The sequence below is a fragment of the Nyctibius grandis genome, chromosome 6, assembly GCF_013368605.1.
Source record: "Nyctibius grandis isolate bNycGra1 chromosome 6, bNycGra1.pri, whole genome shotgun sequence".
Taxonomy (NCBI): Eukaryota; Metazoa; Chordata; class Aves; order Nyctibiiformes; family Nyctibiidae; genus Nyctibius; species Nyctibius grandis.
Genome location: NC_090663.1, coordinates 45287846 through 45303644, shown reverse-complemented (window position 1 = coordinate 45303644; position 15799 = coordinate 45287846). Strand labels below are relative to the sequence as shown.

Sequence of the window (15799 nt, the reverse complement as noted above, 5' to 3'; positions counted from 1 at the left end):
AATAAGTTTTCTAAAAGCCCTGCCTAAGGGCACCTCAGTCTGATTTCAGTGGCTATGGATAAAGTAATTTTAAAACAAAGTTTTAGGTACCTCCATTCAACAATCATCAAGAAAAATAATTAAAAAGTGGGTGAGATTAATGTACAGCCTATTATTAAAACCTTCATAAACTTCATTACGGAGTGCATGTGGGTGAAGAGTAGCAAGGTAAAGTCTAAAACATTTGAGATGTAAAGAAAGTTGTCAAAAGGAGAAAAAAAATTTTAAGTACACCACAGCTGTAAAACAAAACCAGTTAGAAAGTTGGAGGAATGTTTCTGCCTACAATATAACATAACCACATGGCTTGCTGGACAGTGAGAATGAGTTCAGACACAGAGGAAAACACTTCATATAGAAGGAAGGAAAGCAGAATCACTACAGACTCTACTGATCTGCATTTAGAAAAGACAGAGTTCCATGCTTTTTTTCTTTGTCCAGTGAACACTGCTGGTAATGTGTTTTTCATAATCTTTCAGTGTATCTGCTTAATAAGGAAGGCAACCTAAAAGAATCCTGATTTTCACTAAATAGTAGGTTTATTTTATTAGACTGAACTTTTTATGTTCCTGCATGTGCATGGGGTTTTTTTTACTTTTTGCTTTTTTTTATTATTTATTAGTTTACAGATTAGATAAACCTACAGATTAGCCTTATTAGTTTACAGATACTTACTGATAACGTTTACTAACCATACAACTTTCTAAAGTATTCAGGAAACTAACTGCAGATAAAGAAAAACAAAATACTTAAAATTCCAACAGTCAATCTAACAGTTCTTCTGAACTTTATCCATTCACCTTTTGTTTTTCCTGCTTAAGGCATGAACCTGCTACCCTAGTTTAACCCTTCTCAAAGGTCTGCTCTGTATTTTATCCATCCTAAATTATTCTTGTATGGCCAAGAATAAACTTGTCCATAGCTGTAGTCACAAAATGGCTGCCTGAGTTTCATGCTCAGTCTTAAAAACCTTACCATGCTGCTATTCAGCAAATGTAACAAAAAAATATGGATCTCTTAAAAGTTTGCATGATGAAGATAGAAGAATTCAAGGGAGTGATTTTATTCTCTACCCACCTTGCCATCCTTATCTGCTTTACTGACAACAGCATTTCCACCAGCTGCTAAAGCACTCTCTGGAGATGCAGGAGCTCCAGGGTGAGTGTTTACAGTTCTCCCACTAATATCTCCCTCCAAAGATGAAGCCGTAATGTTGGGAGAATTCAAAGAAGCTGCTGCACATGCCAGTGGGATGGTTGAGCGGTTCACATTCACAGCTGTGACATAAGCAGCAGTATTTGGAAGCTGGGGCTGGAGCTGCTGGGAGGCAACGGAGTGGTGGGGAATGATCACAGCGGCAGGAATAAGGCATGTTGGACTCTGTGCTTGTATGGGTGTGACTGCTGCCGTAGGTCTTTCTTGATTGTGTGCAGCAACTAGAACAAAAGAATAAAATGTGAGAGAGATCATCTTTTCATAAGACACACAAAGTGAGGTACAGTCACAGAGTTATAGCTAATCAGTCATAAGAAGCTTCCTTCCTACCTTCGTAACTTCCATTTATATAATGACATCTTACACAGCATCAATTTTATCTCACCAGAATAAAGAAGTAGCGTATGCTACCCTACTTGCACCAGTATGCAAGAGAAGGATAACAGCACTGCAATTGTTGTGGAGAAATCCAAGATGCTAAGTAAAATGCTTCACATACAGACAGAGATGCAAAGTGATGATTATATTTTAGTTCGTAAGAGCTAGCTAAATCCTGCCTGGAACTTGTTTGTTCCTTTTAATATACTGTGTAGTTGTCAGGGCACAGAAAAAAAAAGTAGGAAGAAACACTCCTGCTAAAGATATAATTGGATTGTTTTCCCTAAACTATTCACAAAATCCACAACAGATTTAGTTGGTCTTTCAAACAATAAGTACAGTGGCAATTACTGCTATGAGTGGTTTCTCTGAAAATGTAAGCTATTGTCTCTTGGGATGTTTAAATATAGAAGTGGATTTACTCATACCCCTGCGAAATAAAAGGAACGTCTACACTGGAAGGTGGAGAATAGCGCAGGGCTGAATATACCAACCTGGGCTGCAGCCTAGCTCCAAAGCACAGAGCTCTGCATGAACTAATTTACCCTTTCCAAGAAGCAACATTGCTATTACAGTTATATGGTCAGCCAAGCTTTCGGGTCATTTCAAAAGCTTGGGTATCTCTGCACCACTGGGTGGTATGAAGTGCAGACATCTTACCCAAATACTATGAGGCAAAATGCAGCACCCCAGTGCTGCACAGCTTCTTTCCTTCAAATACTCTGAAACTCAGCATCTAAGGAGGGGTCATCCCTCTAGCTTGGTGCATGTACATCTCAAATGTATCAATTCACTCTGATTTTTCAGATACTAATTAGAGTTTTGGGCTTGTTATAAGCCATATCCTGGAATCAAGCCTCCGGCACTGTCTCTCTTTATTCTGCTCTCTACAAATTCCCCTGGTAATTTGCTTAGATTGCATCAACAGTATATTACAGAAGACTGACAAAGTTCACAAATTTGATATAACAATCTTACAGTATTATACCCAATTACAATCTCCAAGATAAGAAACACAGATTCTTTCTCAAGAAGAAAGCACCACTAATGCTCTCTCTATTTTTTGATAAGTAACCTCTTCCGCTGTAGCAGACCCTTCCTAACGCTGAGTATCATGAACATTTCAAAAAGGAAGATAAGGAGAGTGCAGCAAAATTTTTTGTAAAAAACAATTATTAATGCTACTGTTTGTTTGTGAGACAAAGTCAGTTTTCTTACAAGTAGCTGCTATTCTTCAAGGTATGTCTATACTTATATGCAATCAGTGGAGTACATGCATGGAATAGCTTTCTGGTTTTGTTTACTTATCCCTGATGGAACCCATAGGAAAAATGCTTCAAGTCACCCTATTTTCATACAGGTTTTTTTTAATGAAATAGGCAGAATATACATTTTCTTCCCAGTTCTTTTCAATCAAAGAATGCCTACCTCCTCAGGGAGGGCGATGTCTAGCAATGTCTCACTAAGATCATTTGAAGAAGGGTCCTCAAAGTCCTGAGCTAAACTGAAACTGAAGAACAGCCCTGCAAAATGTAGCATTGATCTGTGAAGCCTCATCAAGAGCGTAACATTCAGCAAAGGCGCTAGGGAAAGCTCAAGATCACATTTCAGATGCTGACTACAAAGTTCTCTGTAACATTTGAACATAAAGCAGCCATTATTGCTTCAGTTCTCAGGCCCTTATAAGGGACAGATCTGTATTTGTGACTGAACACTATACCTTTACACTGCAATCTAATGTTAAGTTCTCTGTGAAGAGAGTGCAGCCCCTTTGATTTTTCCATTTTGGAACTGAAAAGTTGGTGGGAAGTATGTTGTCATGTTTTCCAGCTGAATAGAACTGTAAGAGCTTATTCATCTTGACAGAGGTGCAGAGATGTGGGGACAGAAAGGCTTCTGGAGCCCACAGGAGCTTTCTCCTTTGTGCTGTCACTTGCAAGCTTCTAGGCAGCTCAAAAGAAGGATTTAGAGTAGAAACCACCTATGCCTGAGAGGCATGAAAGTACAGATGCTTTGCTTAGTCTCTCTTACTAGCTGCCAATAGCACCTGGTTATTTTTATTTAAAGGTAAAGAATAAAGTTGTTACAGAGGACTATCACATCTGTTCCAGCCTAAGATCGGACTGGAGGAAGATGGGGCCAACTAAGGAAATAAAATATCTAAAGACATATTTACATATCCTACCTCCAAAAGCAAACCTGGTGCTGACATCTGAACGTGCACAGGGTGTTTTAGGAGATGCATGATTCTGAAGAGGGAGTGGGCTAATTCATGGATCTTGAGACCATAAGAAACAATCATCCTTAACCGGACAACAGATAATACAATTTGCATTTTTTGCTTTCTTTTCTGCTCTGCCAATAAGAATCTTGGGATCAAAAAACACCTTTGTCACGACTCTCTTAGTCAAGAGATCTTAGCCCCCAAATTCAAGGCTGAAAGAGGGAACACTGGGATAGTTTGAAACGGAGTTTTTTCAGGTTTTGGTATGGTTTTTTTTTTTTCCTTTTGAGGCCCTAGGAGCAACTGGAACAGATTAGGCTCCAGTTGTGTGGTATTTTCCTAGCCTGGCAAATCCACAGAGGAGTGCATGGATTTGGTAAACAAAAACTCTTGAAAACACCACTATCAATCTTTTTGGATCTGGGTTTAAATAACAAGAAGGCATGTTTCACTATGATGTGGCCTGCCCCAGACAGCAAAGGCAGAGTTATACCTGTCAGAAATACAGAATTTTATTACATAGATCATATGAAACTTGAAGCCAGTATAGCCTTAGTGTTTCAGAGTCAAAGCTGAAAGAAGTTGTAGTCAAGGTTAGAGAACAAACTAGAATGCCTAAGGACCAACCCTGAGCCAGAGACCTGAAAAAGAAGAAGGAATGAATGCTAAAGGTCTTTAAAGACGTTAGGAGATAATTTAAAAGTGAATGCTAAATTAGAGCAATCGGTAGCTGTTATACAGTTAACACAAAAAAATAAGCTATGACTCACATGTTCTTACTACTTTTATTACTATATGAATTGTATATGAGTGGGAAAGCTCAAAGAATGTCCCCATCCCAGATACTGCTGGAATAAAAAAAAATTCCATCTAAAGTACTTGCATATATATTCCCAACAGTAGGAGTATGTACGTACACACAGTTGCTTAGAGGAGAATAATAAAAGATTCAACAATTCAGAAAGATATACTGTCATTTCAGAAAGCATTGAAATCTAAAAAACGGCAATAAAAATGCCTTAAAAAAAAACCCAACACACATTTAACACATACCCTGAACTCCAGCCACTTACCCAGACAGATCCTACAGTTTGTCTACGACACATAAAAAGCTTTATTTTATTTATTTATTACCTGTTCTAACTGCATTGCGAGCCTGGTTGACTGTCATTTGTCCTGTCACGTGCATAAGGACCTTGGTTTGTGGACTAGTTTGGATATGTGCTGCAGAAACCACAGCTGTGGGTACGCTGCTGGAGTTCACCGCCACACCATTCCCCTGGAGCTTCTGACATGTTCCACTAGCAGTGGAAGGGCTGACCATAGTTACCACTCGTCCTGTTTGGCCAGCAGTAGACATGGGAACTTTTGTTTGTGATGCACTTGTCACTGTCCTGCCAAAATTAAAAGCAAAACACTAAAACATAACTGAAAAATGAGCAGTAACTAAAACCCACAGCTCTTCTATTATCCAATTTTAGCATTAAATACAAGAACAGAATCATTTTGGACTTGAAACTAGATAAACTATTCAGACATCTGTATAAAAATATACCTTGTAACTGGAGCCACATAATTTCCAGGAAAAACACCAATCTTGCTTGTATGCATGGAAGTTCCCTTGAACCAGCCATCTTGACAGCGTTCAAACACTAAGAACATTTCTCCCTTCCGCAGCTCCAGTTCATCCTCTTTTCGAGGAGTGTAAGGGTATATAGCAATATACCTAAAAGAGAGGAAAGCAGATGCAATTGATAAACCTAAAACACTTGAAAACATCACTTGTGTTTTCTGGCAGAGAGATTCAAGTCAAATACGAGAAGGCACAGCAGAAAGGGTTATGTGCTAGTCGATCCATCATACCCTTACAATATTAAAACAGAAGGTATGGCAATATTAAGGGAAACAATGACCATTAAGAATATCTTCATACACTTTAATGTAATATACAATACTTCTAATAAGATTGTCCATTTTCTTCATTAAGTTAGTGAACTTAAGTCAAGAAGTGTTTATCAACTACAGATCCCAGCATATCCCACTTCTCTCTCCCTATACCTGCTTCTAGTATCTCTTACACTTTGTGACATGCCAACTTCTTTTTTCTGGAGGGGTGGGGAGCAGGGAGAAGTTTTGTTAGTTGGGAGTGAAAGATCAGTATCAGAACTACTTTTCAAATTGCAAAATTGGAATCTCCCTGTGCAACTGCAGTGCCAAAAAAAAAAAAAGATATGTCACTAGAACTTGAAGTCTATGGGTAAGGTAGCTAGCAGTTATTCACTTGTAAAGTTTATTTCCTTCTTTTCCCTCTAAGCAACATTAATGCATAATACAGTGCATCTGAAATCATAGTGAGAGTTCAGAGCCATTTTTCATTTTTTCTTTTTTAAAAAGACATTCTTAGGAAAAAAAAAAGTAAAAATAGAACTGAAGCTCCTGCAGTTGCATGCTAGAATATTCGTAGGGAACTCTTCAAATAAGATTGCACAGTTTCCTATTATCACATTAAAAAGCGATACTGGTTTAACCACCACAGTGTTCTATTTCCTGCCACAGTTTGAACATAAGAAAACTGTTTAAACAGTTTATGTAAAAATGTTTATATAATTATGGACTCAGACCTATGGGAAATAGCATTCTAATAAATCACATCTTCTCAGAATATACTTTCACAAGAGGCAGCCAATTAGCGTAGGCGGGTAGAGTATCTCCTTTTTTGAAAAAGGATCCACAGTTACTTGCAATGCTAGTCTTTCCCACTCCCCTTGTAACCCCAAGGGTAAAAAAGCGGCTTTACAAAACATTCTTTCATCAAAATTGTCTCTTGTGCACAGCAGCGACAGCATTAACTGTATGCTTCTCCTTTTTGCATTACATTTCTGTTCCTTGCTATCCACCCAGGAAACTCTGCATTATCTGCAAAAATGCTTTAAAGGCAATATAGGTACCTGGTAAAGCAAGTCCAAAATATGCTTTCGATGCAACATATGACACGCTGGCAACAAAAGGCTTCACTGGTACATGATTTAGGGGTGATCTACAAAGCCACATACTGAAGCTCTATGGGAAAGCAACTGATGTGCTTTAATTGGTGTTCATTAACTTCCCTTTTAGTTAAATCATTCCAAATTTCATTAGTATCCTCATATAGAGCAACCCTTTGAAGATGGAGGATGGGAATAAATGAGATGGGAACTTGATTAACTGCACTAAGCACAATAATCCATAAGAAGCAGCGTTAAAATGCTTGACACCAAAGAAACAGCCCAAATGCAGATACACCTGCTATGCAAGAAGGGCGCTCTTTTGGCATGGGAGGAAATCTGGTGGAAAGATAAAAATAAAGACAGAGAACAAAGCGGTCCTTGCATTATTCAAACGTGCCCTATTAGATGGTTCAGCCACTCCTGAATTTTATTTTTTCTTTTATCAATCTCATTATCCAAGCTGCACACAAATAAGTTTCCAAGAAGAAAGATGGTGTCAGCAGCACATGTTAATATACAAAATATTTTTACCCAGAAGGCTGACGCACATTTGCTTGTATTACAAGTGTGAAGACACAATGCTAACTAGCAGCTTTGTGCCTTCATTCCAAATTGCTACCCCCTAACTAAATGAACTTCAGAATCTTCAGTCAAATTTCAGTTGCAACTTAACACAAGCAGTCTGACAATGACATGCTAATATTACAGTCTAAATGAAATACAGCACTTTCTGTGTTTTGGCATAAGTTATTCCATATGAGAATAGCTTTTTCATCCCATACATAACAGAAAACATTGAATAAATTCACTCCAGTATTTGCCATTTGCGAGTTATACAGTCTTCATCGCTAACTCAAGGATTCATTCATCTTCTACATGATAATTACTTTGTATTTTTGAAGTAAGTCCTTTCTATACACAGCAACAGCTGGTTATATTTACCTAAGACATAAATAACCCTCAGTATGGAGGCTGTTTGGGGATATCACCTTTATGTATGTTTTGTTGCTTTTGTTCTGAGTTGTATCTTTGGCTTTCTGGGAATTCTAGCAGAACATAGCCAGCTGGCATGATGAAAGTACATGTGAAGTTATTGATCTTGTTCCATTTTTCTGACTGGCGAAAAGTTCAATTTTACTTACACACTTGGACGAGTTTGTGGTCGTAAAGGTGTCATTTGGTCAGTTGATCCTGACGTAGGCCTTTGTATTACACCTGCAGACTGAGGTCCAGAAGAGGCCGACGCAATGATTGCAGCAGACAAGAGAGGTGGTGGCGGCAGTGGGGGATTCACATTCTGATTTTATGAGAACAAAAAAAATAGCAACAGATGATCAATACTGTTTGATGAGTTGAATCAGCTGCAAAAAAAAAAAAAGTATGATATTCTAAGGAAATGAGAAAAAACCAGCCGAGTTCAGTATTCCTTTTCCTACTGGTACTATATAACTGGAGAGTTAGGTCTGTCTGTATTTCTCTTTTTGCAGTTTAAAATCTTGAAGTCTTGGCAGCTAATTAAGCAAGTTGACAGGCAATTTCTCAGCACAGGAAAAACAGAAAGCATTCTTTCTAATTATAACATCTTTAGGATAGGCCTCGAAAAAAATTCAGAAGCCTTCCAGGAGGTAGATTTTGCACCCTACCCCTGACTGTACTTCAAAACATGATTGTTTTTGTAACCTGAAGCTGAAACATAACATACAATTCAGCAGCAGTGCACCCACAACCACCCCTTCTGGGAGAAATTTTCTTTTGATGTATGGGTCACAAAAGCGAGCACAATATGAGACCATAGTCACTGAGCTATTGTTACCACTTTCTCCTATTCTTCCAGTTTGAAGAGTTAGCTTTTGAAATTCAGTATTATCAAGATTGGTAATCTTTAACAAACACCCCAGTAAAAAGGCACAGCTCCTTTACAGGCAGATCGTAATGGGGGTCCTGCCTACAGGCTTCTATGCCTTTTGAGAATCAATGAAGCAATTGTTACCTTCTGCTCTGTAAAGCCTCAGACAATTCTTTAGGACCTTGTGTACTGACACTCCTGGGAAAAGTCTTTCACAAAAGGAGAACTTTTCCTTCCCCCATTTCAAAAATAATTACTTGTGTTACAACGCACACAAAAAGAGTAATAAAAAACCTCCAGCATTTGAAAATGCAAAACTGAATTAATTTCAAACATGATCTTCGATTTAATGCAATCCTTAATGCAATACTGAAACAAAACTCAAAACCATGCCACTTCAGGATTAAAAACCACATAAAAATATAAATCAACAGAAAGTCCTGAAGTACTGACTGGTTCTTCCAGTACATCAGCATATAAACGCACAGCATTACATTATCAGTTTGGAAAACATATAACGAAAGCCATTTTAATTCCTCTCAAACAGACTACTTCTAAAGGGTTTTTTTCTGTTGTTATTCTAAACAAAAACCTATAAGAAAAGTAAGTTCTAGTTCTACACTGTGTGATTATTACCTCGCTGTGTTTGGGGAAAGTGTTAATAAAAAGACAGCTCTCTGAACTAGTCATGCTCAAGACACAGTAAAGAACTCCATGACTAAAAGCTTTCAAATCTAGAGAAAACTGATTAACTCTTATAGTTTTTCAGTCAAAATTCTTATGCTTAGTTATGATATAAATTGCATGGTATCTTGTGAAATATTTGATTTTATTTAAGGCTTTTTTTCTGATCGTACGTTAACAATTTCTTAAGACCAAATAGGCCTCCTGCATCCAACACAACACAGACATGACCTGCTGGAGAAATATCATTGTGAGCTTTGATACCAATAGTTGAGTTATTCACAAGAATGGCTATTGCATTTTCTTCACATTCTAGATCCTCATCCATCCAACAATCTTTTTAAAATATCTTGATACTTCATACTGAAATACCAACATTTCTCTTTCAGTTGCTTTACAGCAGATGTTATTTCCACACCACCCCCCCGCAGCCAGCTTCAACAAATGTCTTAGCTGAATCCAACCTGAAGGCAAGCATCTAACTTTTAGGCAACCTGTCTATAGAATATAAATTCAAATCTTTTTTTAGGCATCTTGATTCCTTTACACATGGTAGAACCTGTAAATCCACATTAGGAGATGATTAGCTGGAAATCTTTAAAATGAAACCTATTCATGCACAATATCAAGGCTGTCACTATTCCACACTTCCCGCATCTCTGAAGATATAAATGGTGGGTGTTGTATTTTATTCATCTGAACACACTGAATTTTTAGTTGCAATAAAGGCACCTTCCCAGCTCTATTTTATTCTGCTTTATTCAGGTTCTACTCCCCTCGCCGTGTCTATTACTATGGTAATGAAACCTGCAGCGAACCACAGCCCAATTAAACTCCAGAAGACTTGGCAAGGACTTAGAAATCTAAATCAACTACATGATAGGCTTTAGAGGACCAACGCTCCTCAGCTTGCACTGCTACAACTTGATAAAATAGATCCAAATGCTCTAGCCAAGTTTTCAAGAAGTTTTCTGGCACGTAACCATTTTTCTACCTATTGAGAAACATACCTACCTCCAGAGCACAAGCTAGTTTTGATGGTTCCCATATTCAACATTCTGTGAAAGAATATATGCAAACCCTATGTGATTTAATAAAATATGCGTATCAAAATAATTAAAAGCATTTTTATTTTAGGTAGTTGATGGGGAAAAATTGAAAGTTTCTGCAACTATTTTTCAGACTAGTGTACTTTCAAGCATATAAAACAGCAAATAAGTGACAATTTTTTTTATTTTCAAGATGAAACATAATTTGATAATTTATGTAAAAACTTCACATAGAACCTATCCTCATGCTCTAGAAACTCATACATATTACTAAGTTTAAATATAATTAGGCTGCATTCCCATATCAGTCAACTGAAGATCAATAATCAGCTCACCCAAAGAATAACAAAAGGCACAGCAGTGGAAAAAAACATTCATTAACTGCCTGTGCTCCCACAAGGTCTAGGAAATATATAAGACTTGCAAAAACCCCTGAGGACTAACAAATTAAGGCTCATGTTTAACAAAATTCCTCAACTATAAGTATATGTGATCAAGAATAGGCCTCTCATACAAAACCTCATCGTTTCTTTCAGCTGCTTCCTCTTCCTAACAAAAGTTGATTTGAATTTGTGTTGGTTAAAACTCAGACAGTTCTTATGTAAACCTCCTCCTGAATTACTTACACTATTGAATCAGCTGGAACTACATGAAAGAGAGCTAAAGTCATCAGTATACTGTAACTCTCACAGCTTGTGCCTCATTAATAATAATTCAGACTACCTTATATACTTTAACATACAGGGCAATTTTTTTTGTGTGTGGGCAAAAAGAACAGGACCAGAAAAAGCAGGGATTTTTAAATTTTTGAAACCTTCAGCACGTAAGTGAATGAAAACCATCCAAATATAGACCACCTATTTCTGCTAGTTAAGTGCACATACCAAGACACCATTTCAAAGTCAACACGCTCAATCTGCAGAAGTAGCAATATGGATATCTAGGTCAATTGCAGTCCAAAATACTTTTAACTTCTCAAGAGACTGTAAAGGCAGAATGAAAGAAAGGTAAGTTATCTGTTGTTGCCACATTCCTTCTTTCTTCTGCTGCTTTTGAATGTAACTCTAACTTTGCTGTGGTATATTTTGTCTCTGTTTTTCCCATATCATGGTTCAAATCACATACTTCCTTTAAGAGGTTTTTCAGCAAAATCTACAGCAACTAGATCTCCTCCATTAGATAACTACCTTATAAATTACATCGAAGAATTTTCTCCCAAGTAAATGAGCCTTACGTAATTGTACGTTCATATTTTCACCCAACAACTATTCAACTTGACATCTATTATTTATATGTTATAAAGAACTTCAAATATACTAAGCACCTACAAGGTTCAAAAATGCCAGTGGCCAAGAAGAGCAGACCAATTAATGCCCCCATTAAGGGCAAAGTTGTGGTTTGAAGTCCCAGAGAACATTGTAAGTGATTATATCACAGTTAAAAGCCTCAGCTGTGAGAAGTTTGTCTCAGTTCATAGCTTCTTCAATTTCAAAGAATCAAACCTCAAAACAGAAAACAAGAATTAATGCTGCGGGCTAAAGAACTAGGCTAAAGAACTGCTGCTGTAAAATAAAACTTTTAAATAAATTATCACAGGTTTTCTGAATGCAAATTAAAATTTGCTTAAGTGATTCACGCAGCAGATAGTGTATATGGTCACTAGACAAAAGCACCCTCATTCCTCAGTCTTATTGGTGTCAATTTTGGCAGCAAATTTGTAAATTGCTTACTTCATACAATGTTTGGTACCAAATAGCATCTAGAAAAGATTATTATGGATGAAATAAAACTAATAAAATTGTCGTTTTTTGAACCACCATACTATTTCCCAAAATAACAATGGAACAAAGTAAAATGTGATCTTAAACATCTACACAGAAAAAAGACTCACAGGCTCCTTTGGGCTGGGAAGTCATATCAACTGTCTTAGAGAAACTTGCTACCCAAACAAGACAGCTCAAAATATCTCCTCTTAAAAATAAAAAAGCCATCTTTCTTATAGAAGATAAGAGAAGACACTAGCTTTTCTTTCCTTCTACAGTCAGGACAGACAAATGTACCAAAGATGCATAAATTCAGGATTACTGTAAAGGAATATATCCTTCCCTTCTTCACTGATGGGTAATCATGCTCATCCTCTGTGATTTCTTCTTTCTCCCTTAATCTGAATTTGGCATGAAGTAAAAGAAGTTGTATAAACGGCTTGCTCTCGAAGAACAATCAACCACTTTAACTAGTGTTATAAACACCAAAACGATTGACAGGAAGATCCAATTAAACCGCCTTCATGCTAAAGAGAAACTCTCCCTGTTCCAATCCACCTCCCTTGTCATTTGCTTAGTACTCAGAAATAAAGAAAACAGCTAAAGGGAGAAAGCTTAGAGAAATGGAGGCATTTATACTTACAAAAGCAAAAAATACAAAAGCAAAAGGACTCAAGCCAACCACTTTCTGATGTACTAAATCATACAATCACAATTGTTCCGTAGCTTAAAATTAATGCTCAGAATGTCAGGGAGGGTGTTTCCAGAAGGGAAACATCTCGAGAGACAAGAACATCACTTTCTCTCTTGACCTGTCAGAATTGTTTTGCATATTTCTAAAATTAAAACTAGTTTATGAAGCAAGAGGAAAAGTGTACATAAAAGACACACTTCAAAGCCTGTGACTATAAACTGCATCATCATCTAATATCATCTATAGTAAAAGAACACAGGAACAACCTGACTATAGTCTGAGCTGCCAGCTTGTATTTTAGTCATGCTGACAACAAGTCAAGAAGAAACAGAACATTATGTACAGAAGGTTATTGAGTACTAAAGAGGGTAGCAGAGAATAATTCAGATTCTCAATGGGAATTATATGCCTAATTGGAAACATAACCAGGAACATGGTTATCACAAAGAGAAAGTGGCACTCCAGGATACCGGATGATCACGTGGCAGGAGTTTCACTCCATGCTGCATTTAGCGCTGTAATTTAATTCCTGTGGGTACCAATGGTGAGATCGCTTTTGAACAAGCTTATGCAACTAAAGCACCCGAGGTGGTTTAATAACTTTGCACCAGCACCAAAATAAAGTATTTTTCCATGTTGGCATCAAAGAAAGAACTACTGATTCTTAATAACAAACAAAAGTGTTTCTTACTAAGAGGAAAAAAAAAAGCAACTTCTGACAGAATTTTTTAAATTATGCTTTGAAACCTGCCTACCCCATCCTCTCCAAAACATATCTCATCCACAAATCAAATCAATTACTCAATGTTTGCAGCATATATGTTAGCTAGACTTGTATTCTGCCTAACAGCACAAATGATACTGAAACTGATTTTGTTTGCTCAGTTCTCACAAGTATTTTCTGAAGCACAGGATGAAAGAAGTGTGAAAGATTACACGGATTAGTATGTAAGCAGCTAATTGTTTCTAGTATTACATGTATACCCCATAAGCAAGAAAAGGACCTGGGGGTCCTTCCTGGTGGACACCAAGTTGAACATGAGCCAACAATGTGCCCTTGTGGCAAAGAAGGGTAATGGTATCCTCGGCTGTATTAGGAGGAGTATAATACAGGTCAAGGGAGGTGATCCTTCCCCTCTCCTCAGCACTGATGAGGCCAAACCTGGAATATGGTGTCCATTTCTGGGCTTCCCAGTACAAGAGAGACACAGATGTATTGGAGAGTCCAGCGAAGGGCCACTAGGATAATTAAGGGACTGGAGCATCTCTCCTATGAGGAAAAGCTGAGAGAGCTGGGACTGTTCAGCCTCAAGAAGGCTCAGGGGGATCTCATCAATGTATATAAATACCTGAAGGGAAGGTACAAAGATGACGGAGACATGCTCTTTTCAGTGGTGTCCAGTGAAACACAAACTGAAACACAGGAGGTTCAGTCTGAATATCAGGAAACAGTTTTTCACTGTGAGGGTGACTGAGCACTGCACAGGTGGCCCAGAGAGGTTGTGGAGTCTCCATCCTTGGCGATATTCAAAAGCTGGGCAACTGGCTCTAGGTGGCCCTGCTTGAGCAGGGAGGTTAGACTAGATGACTTCCAGAAGTCTCTTCCAACCTCAACCACTTTGTGACATTAAAATATAAAGCTAAATATAAGGAGATTATAATTGGTTCGAGATTAAGATACATTTAACAGTAGGACTGCACAGATGATCCACAGATCGAAGGAGTCATTAACAATAAAAGGACAAAGCATTACTACAGCACAACCTGCATTACTCAGTAAGGCAGGACAAAAGCACACTGTCTGTATAATTGTCAATAATAAGGTAATGTGCCTGAAGAACAAAGAATGTGAAATACATTTATTTGGATAAGTGCAATTATTACATCACTACGGACGATGAAAATCTGTGGGATCATGGTGGATATTTAGCTGAACATAAACTTTGTGCTACAGTCAGGCCAAATGAATGGCTGCAAATTCTCAATATATAAACATCAGACTAATAGGATAAAAGTAAAAGGGTCATACTACCAATATTTTCACCACTCAAAATGACCGTGCAGTACTGTACCCAGTTCTGGAATGCACTTACCATGTGCTTACCATGCCAGAAGGAAGTACTGAAGATAATTCAGAAAATAATAGCATCATAATTTTAAGGACTGAAAAACATAACTTGGAATCCCAAAGAAAGCTGTCAAAATGAAACCTCTCAGCTGCGACCAAGCCACACCTAAGCATTTACTTAAACAACACAAAGTTGATAATAGAAGACAGACAATTCTGCCTTTGATTTTGCAGACAAATGTGTAAAATGATCCAAGTGCCGGAAGCTGAAAACAAAACCAGACAAATTTAGCAGGAAGGCTATTCATCATGTTTTACTTGGTTTAAAAGACTGCAAGGATAATGAGACACCTAAAGAAGATTAAGCTTTGGGGTTTTTTGAGTTGTTCGGTTTTGGGTTTTTTTGGGGTTTGTTTTTGTTTTTTTTTAAAAAAACTAAGTGGAGATTTATTACTCAACTGTGCCCCCCTCAAAGGTTAGGGACACAATTTTTGGACTTGAAACGAGAATTACATTTCTAGAATTCCTATGATCAAAATAAAGGCTTATTAAGTTCCCTTGAAGATCTCTGAAAACTGGTATCCACAACCTTTACTGCAGTTAAGGTCAGGCTCTGATAAGCGCAGCATGATATGGACATTCCTGAGCTTCTCCTCCACAAGCACAGCAAAATAAAGAATTTCAGTTGGTTTTGGAATGAAATCCTGCACTTTTTGAAGACATCATTTTCTTTGTCCAAGGAAAACAGCATTGCAATGTATTCCTTCCTTTAAAAGATGGTCATTTGCAACAGTTTTTCATATCGATCTCCAAGAACCTAACTGAGACATACTAGATATGTTCTTCATCTGC

At 37.6% G+C, this 15799-nt stretch overlaps 1 protein-coding gene across 4 annotated transcripts in view; it reads right to left on the bottom strand.

Moving 5' to 3' along the window:
* The window catches only part of SH3RF1 (SH3 domain containing ring finger 1), a 95672-nt gene that overhangs the window by 12758 nt on the left and 67115 nt on the right, over nucleotides 1-15799 (bottom strand). For all 4 annotated transcript variants that reach the window (XR_011048372.1, XR_011048373.1, XR_011048374.1 and 1 more), the window contains exons 7-10: nucleotides 7986-8140; nucleotides 5412-5582; nucleotides 4991-5250; nucleotides 1117-1475 (exon numbers count right to left, since the gene is read on the bottom strand). Coding sequence is in view for 1 of the 4 variants with exons in the window: in XM_068403036.1 (XP_068259137.1) it covers nucleotides 1117-1475; nucleotides 4991-5250; nucleotides 5412-5582; nucleotides 7986-8140 (945 nt within the window). In the remaining 3 variants the exon portion in view is untranslated. The remainder of the gene's footprint in view (nucleotides 1-1116; nucleotides 1476-4990; nucleotides 5251-5411; nucleotides 5583-7985; nucleotides 8141-15799) is intronic.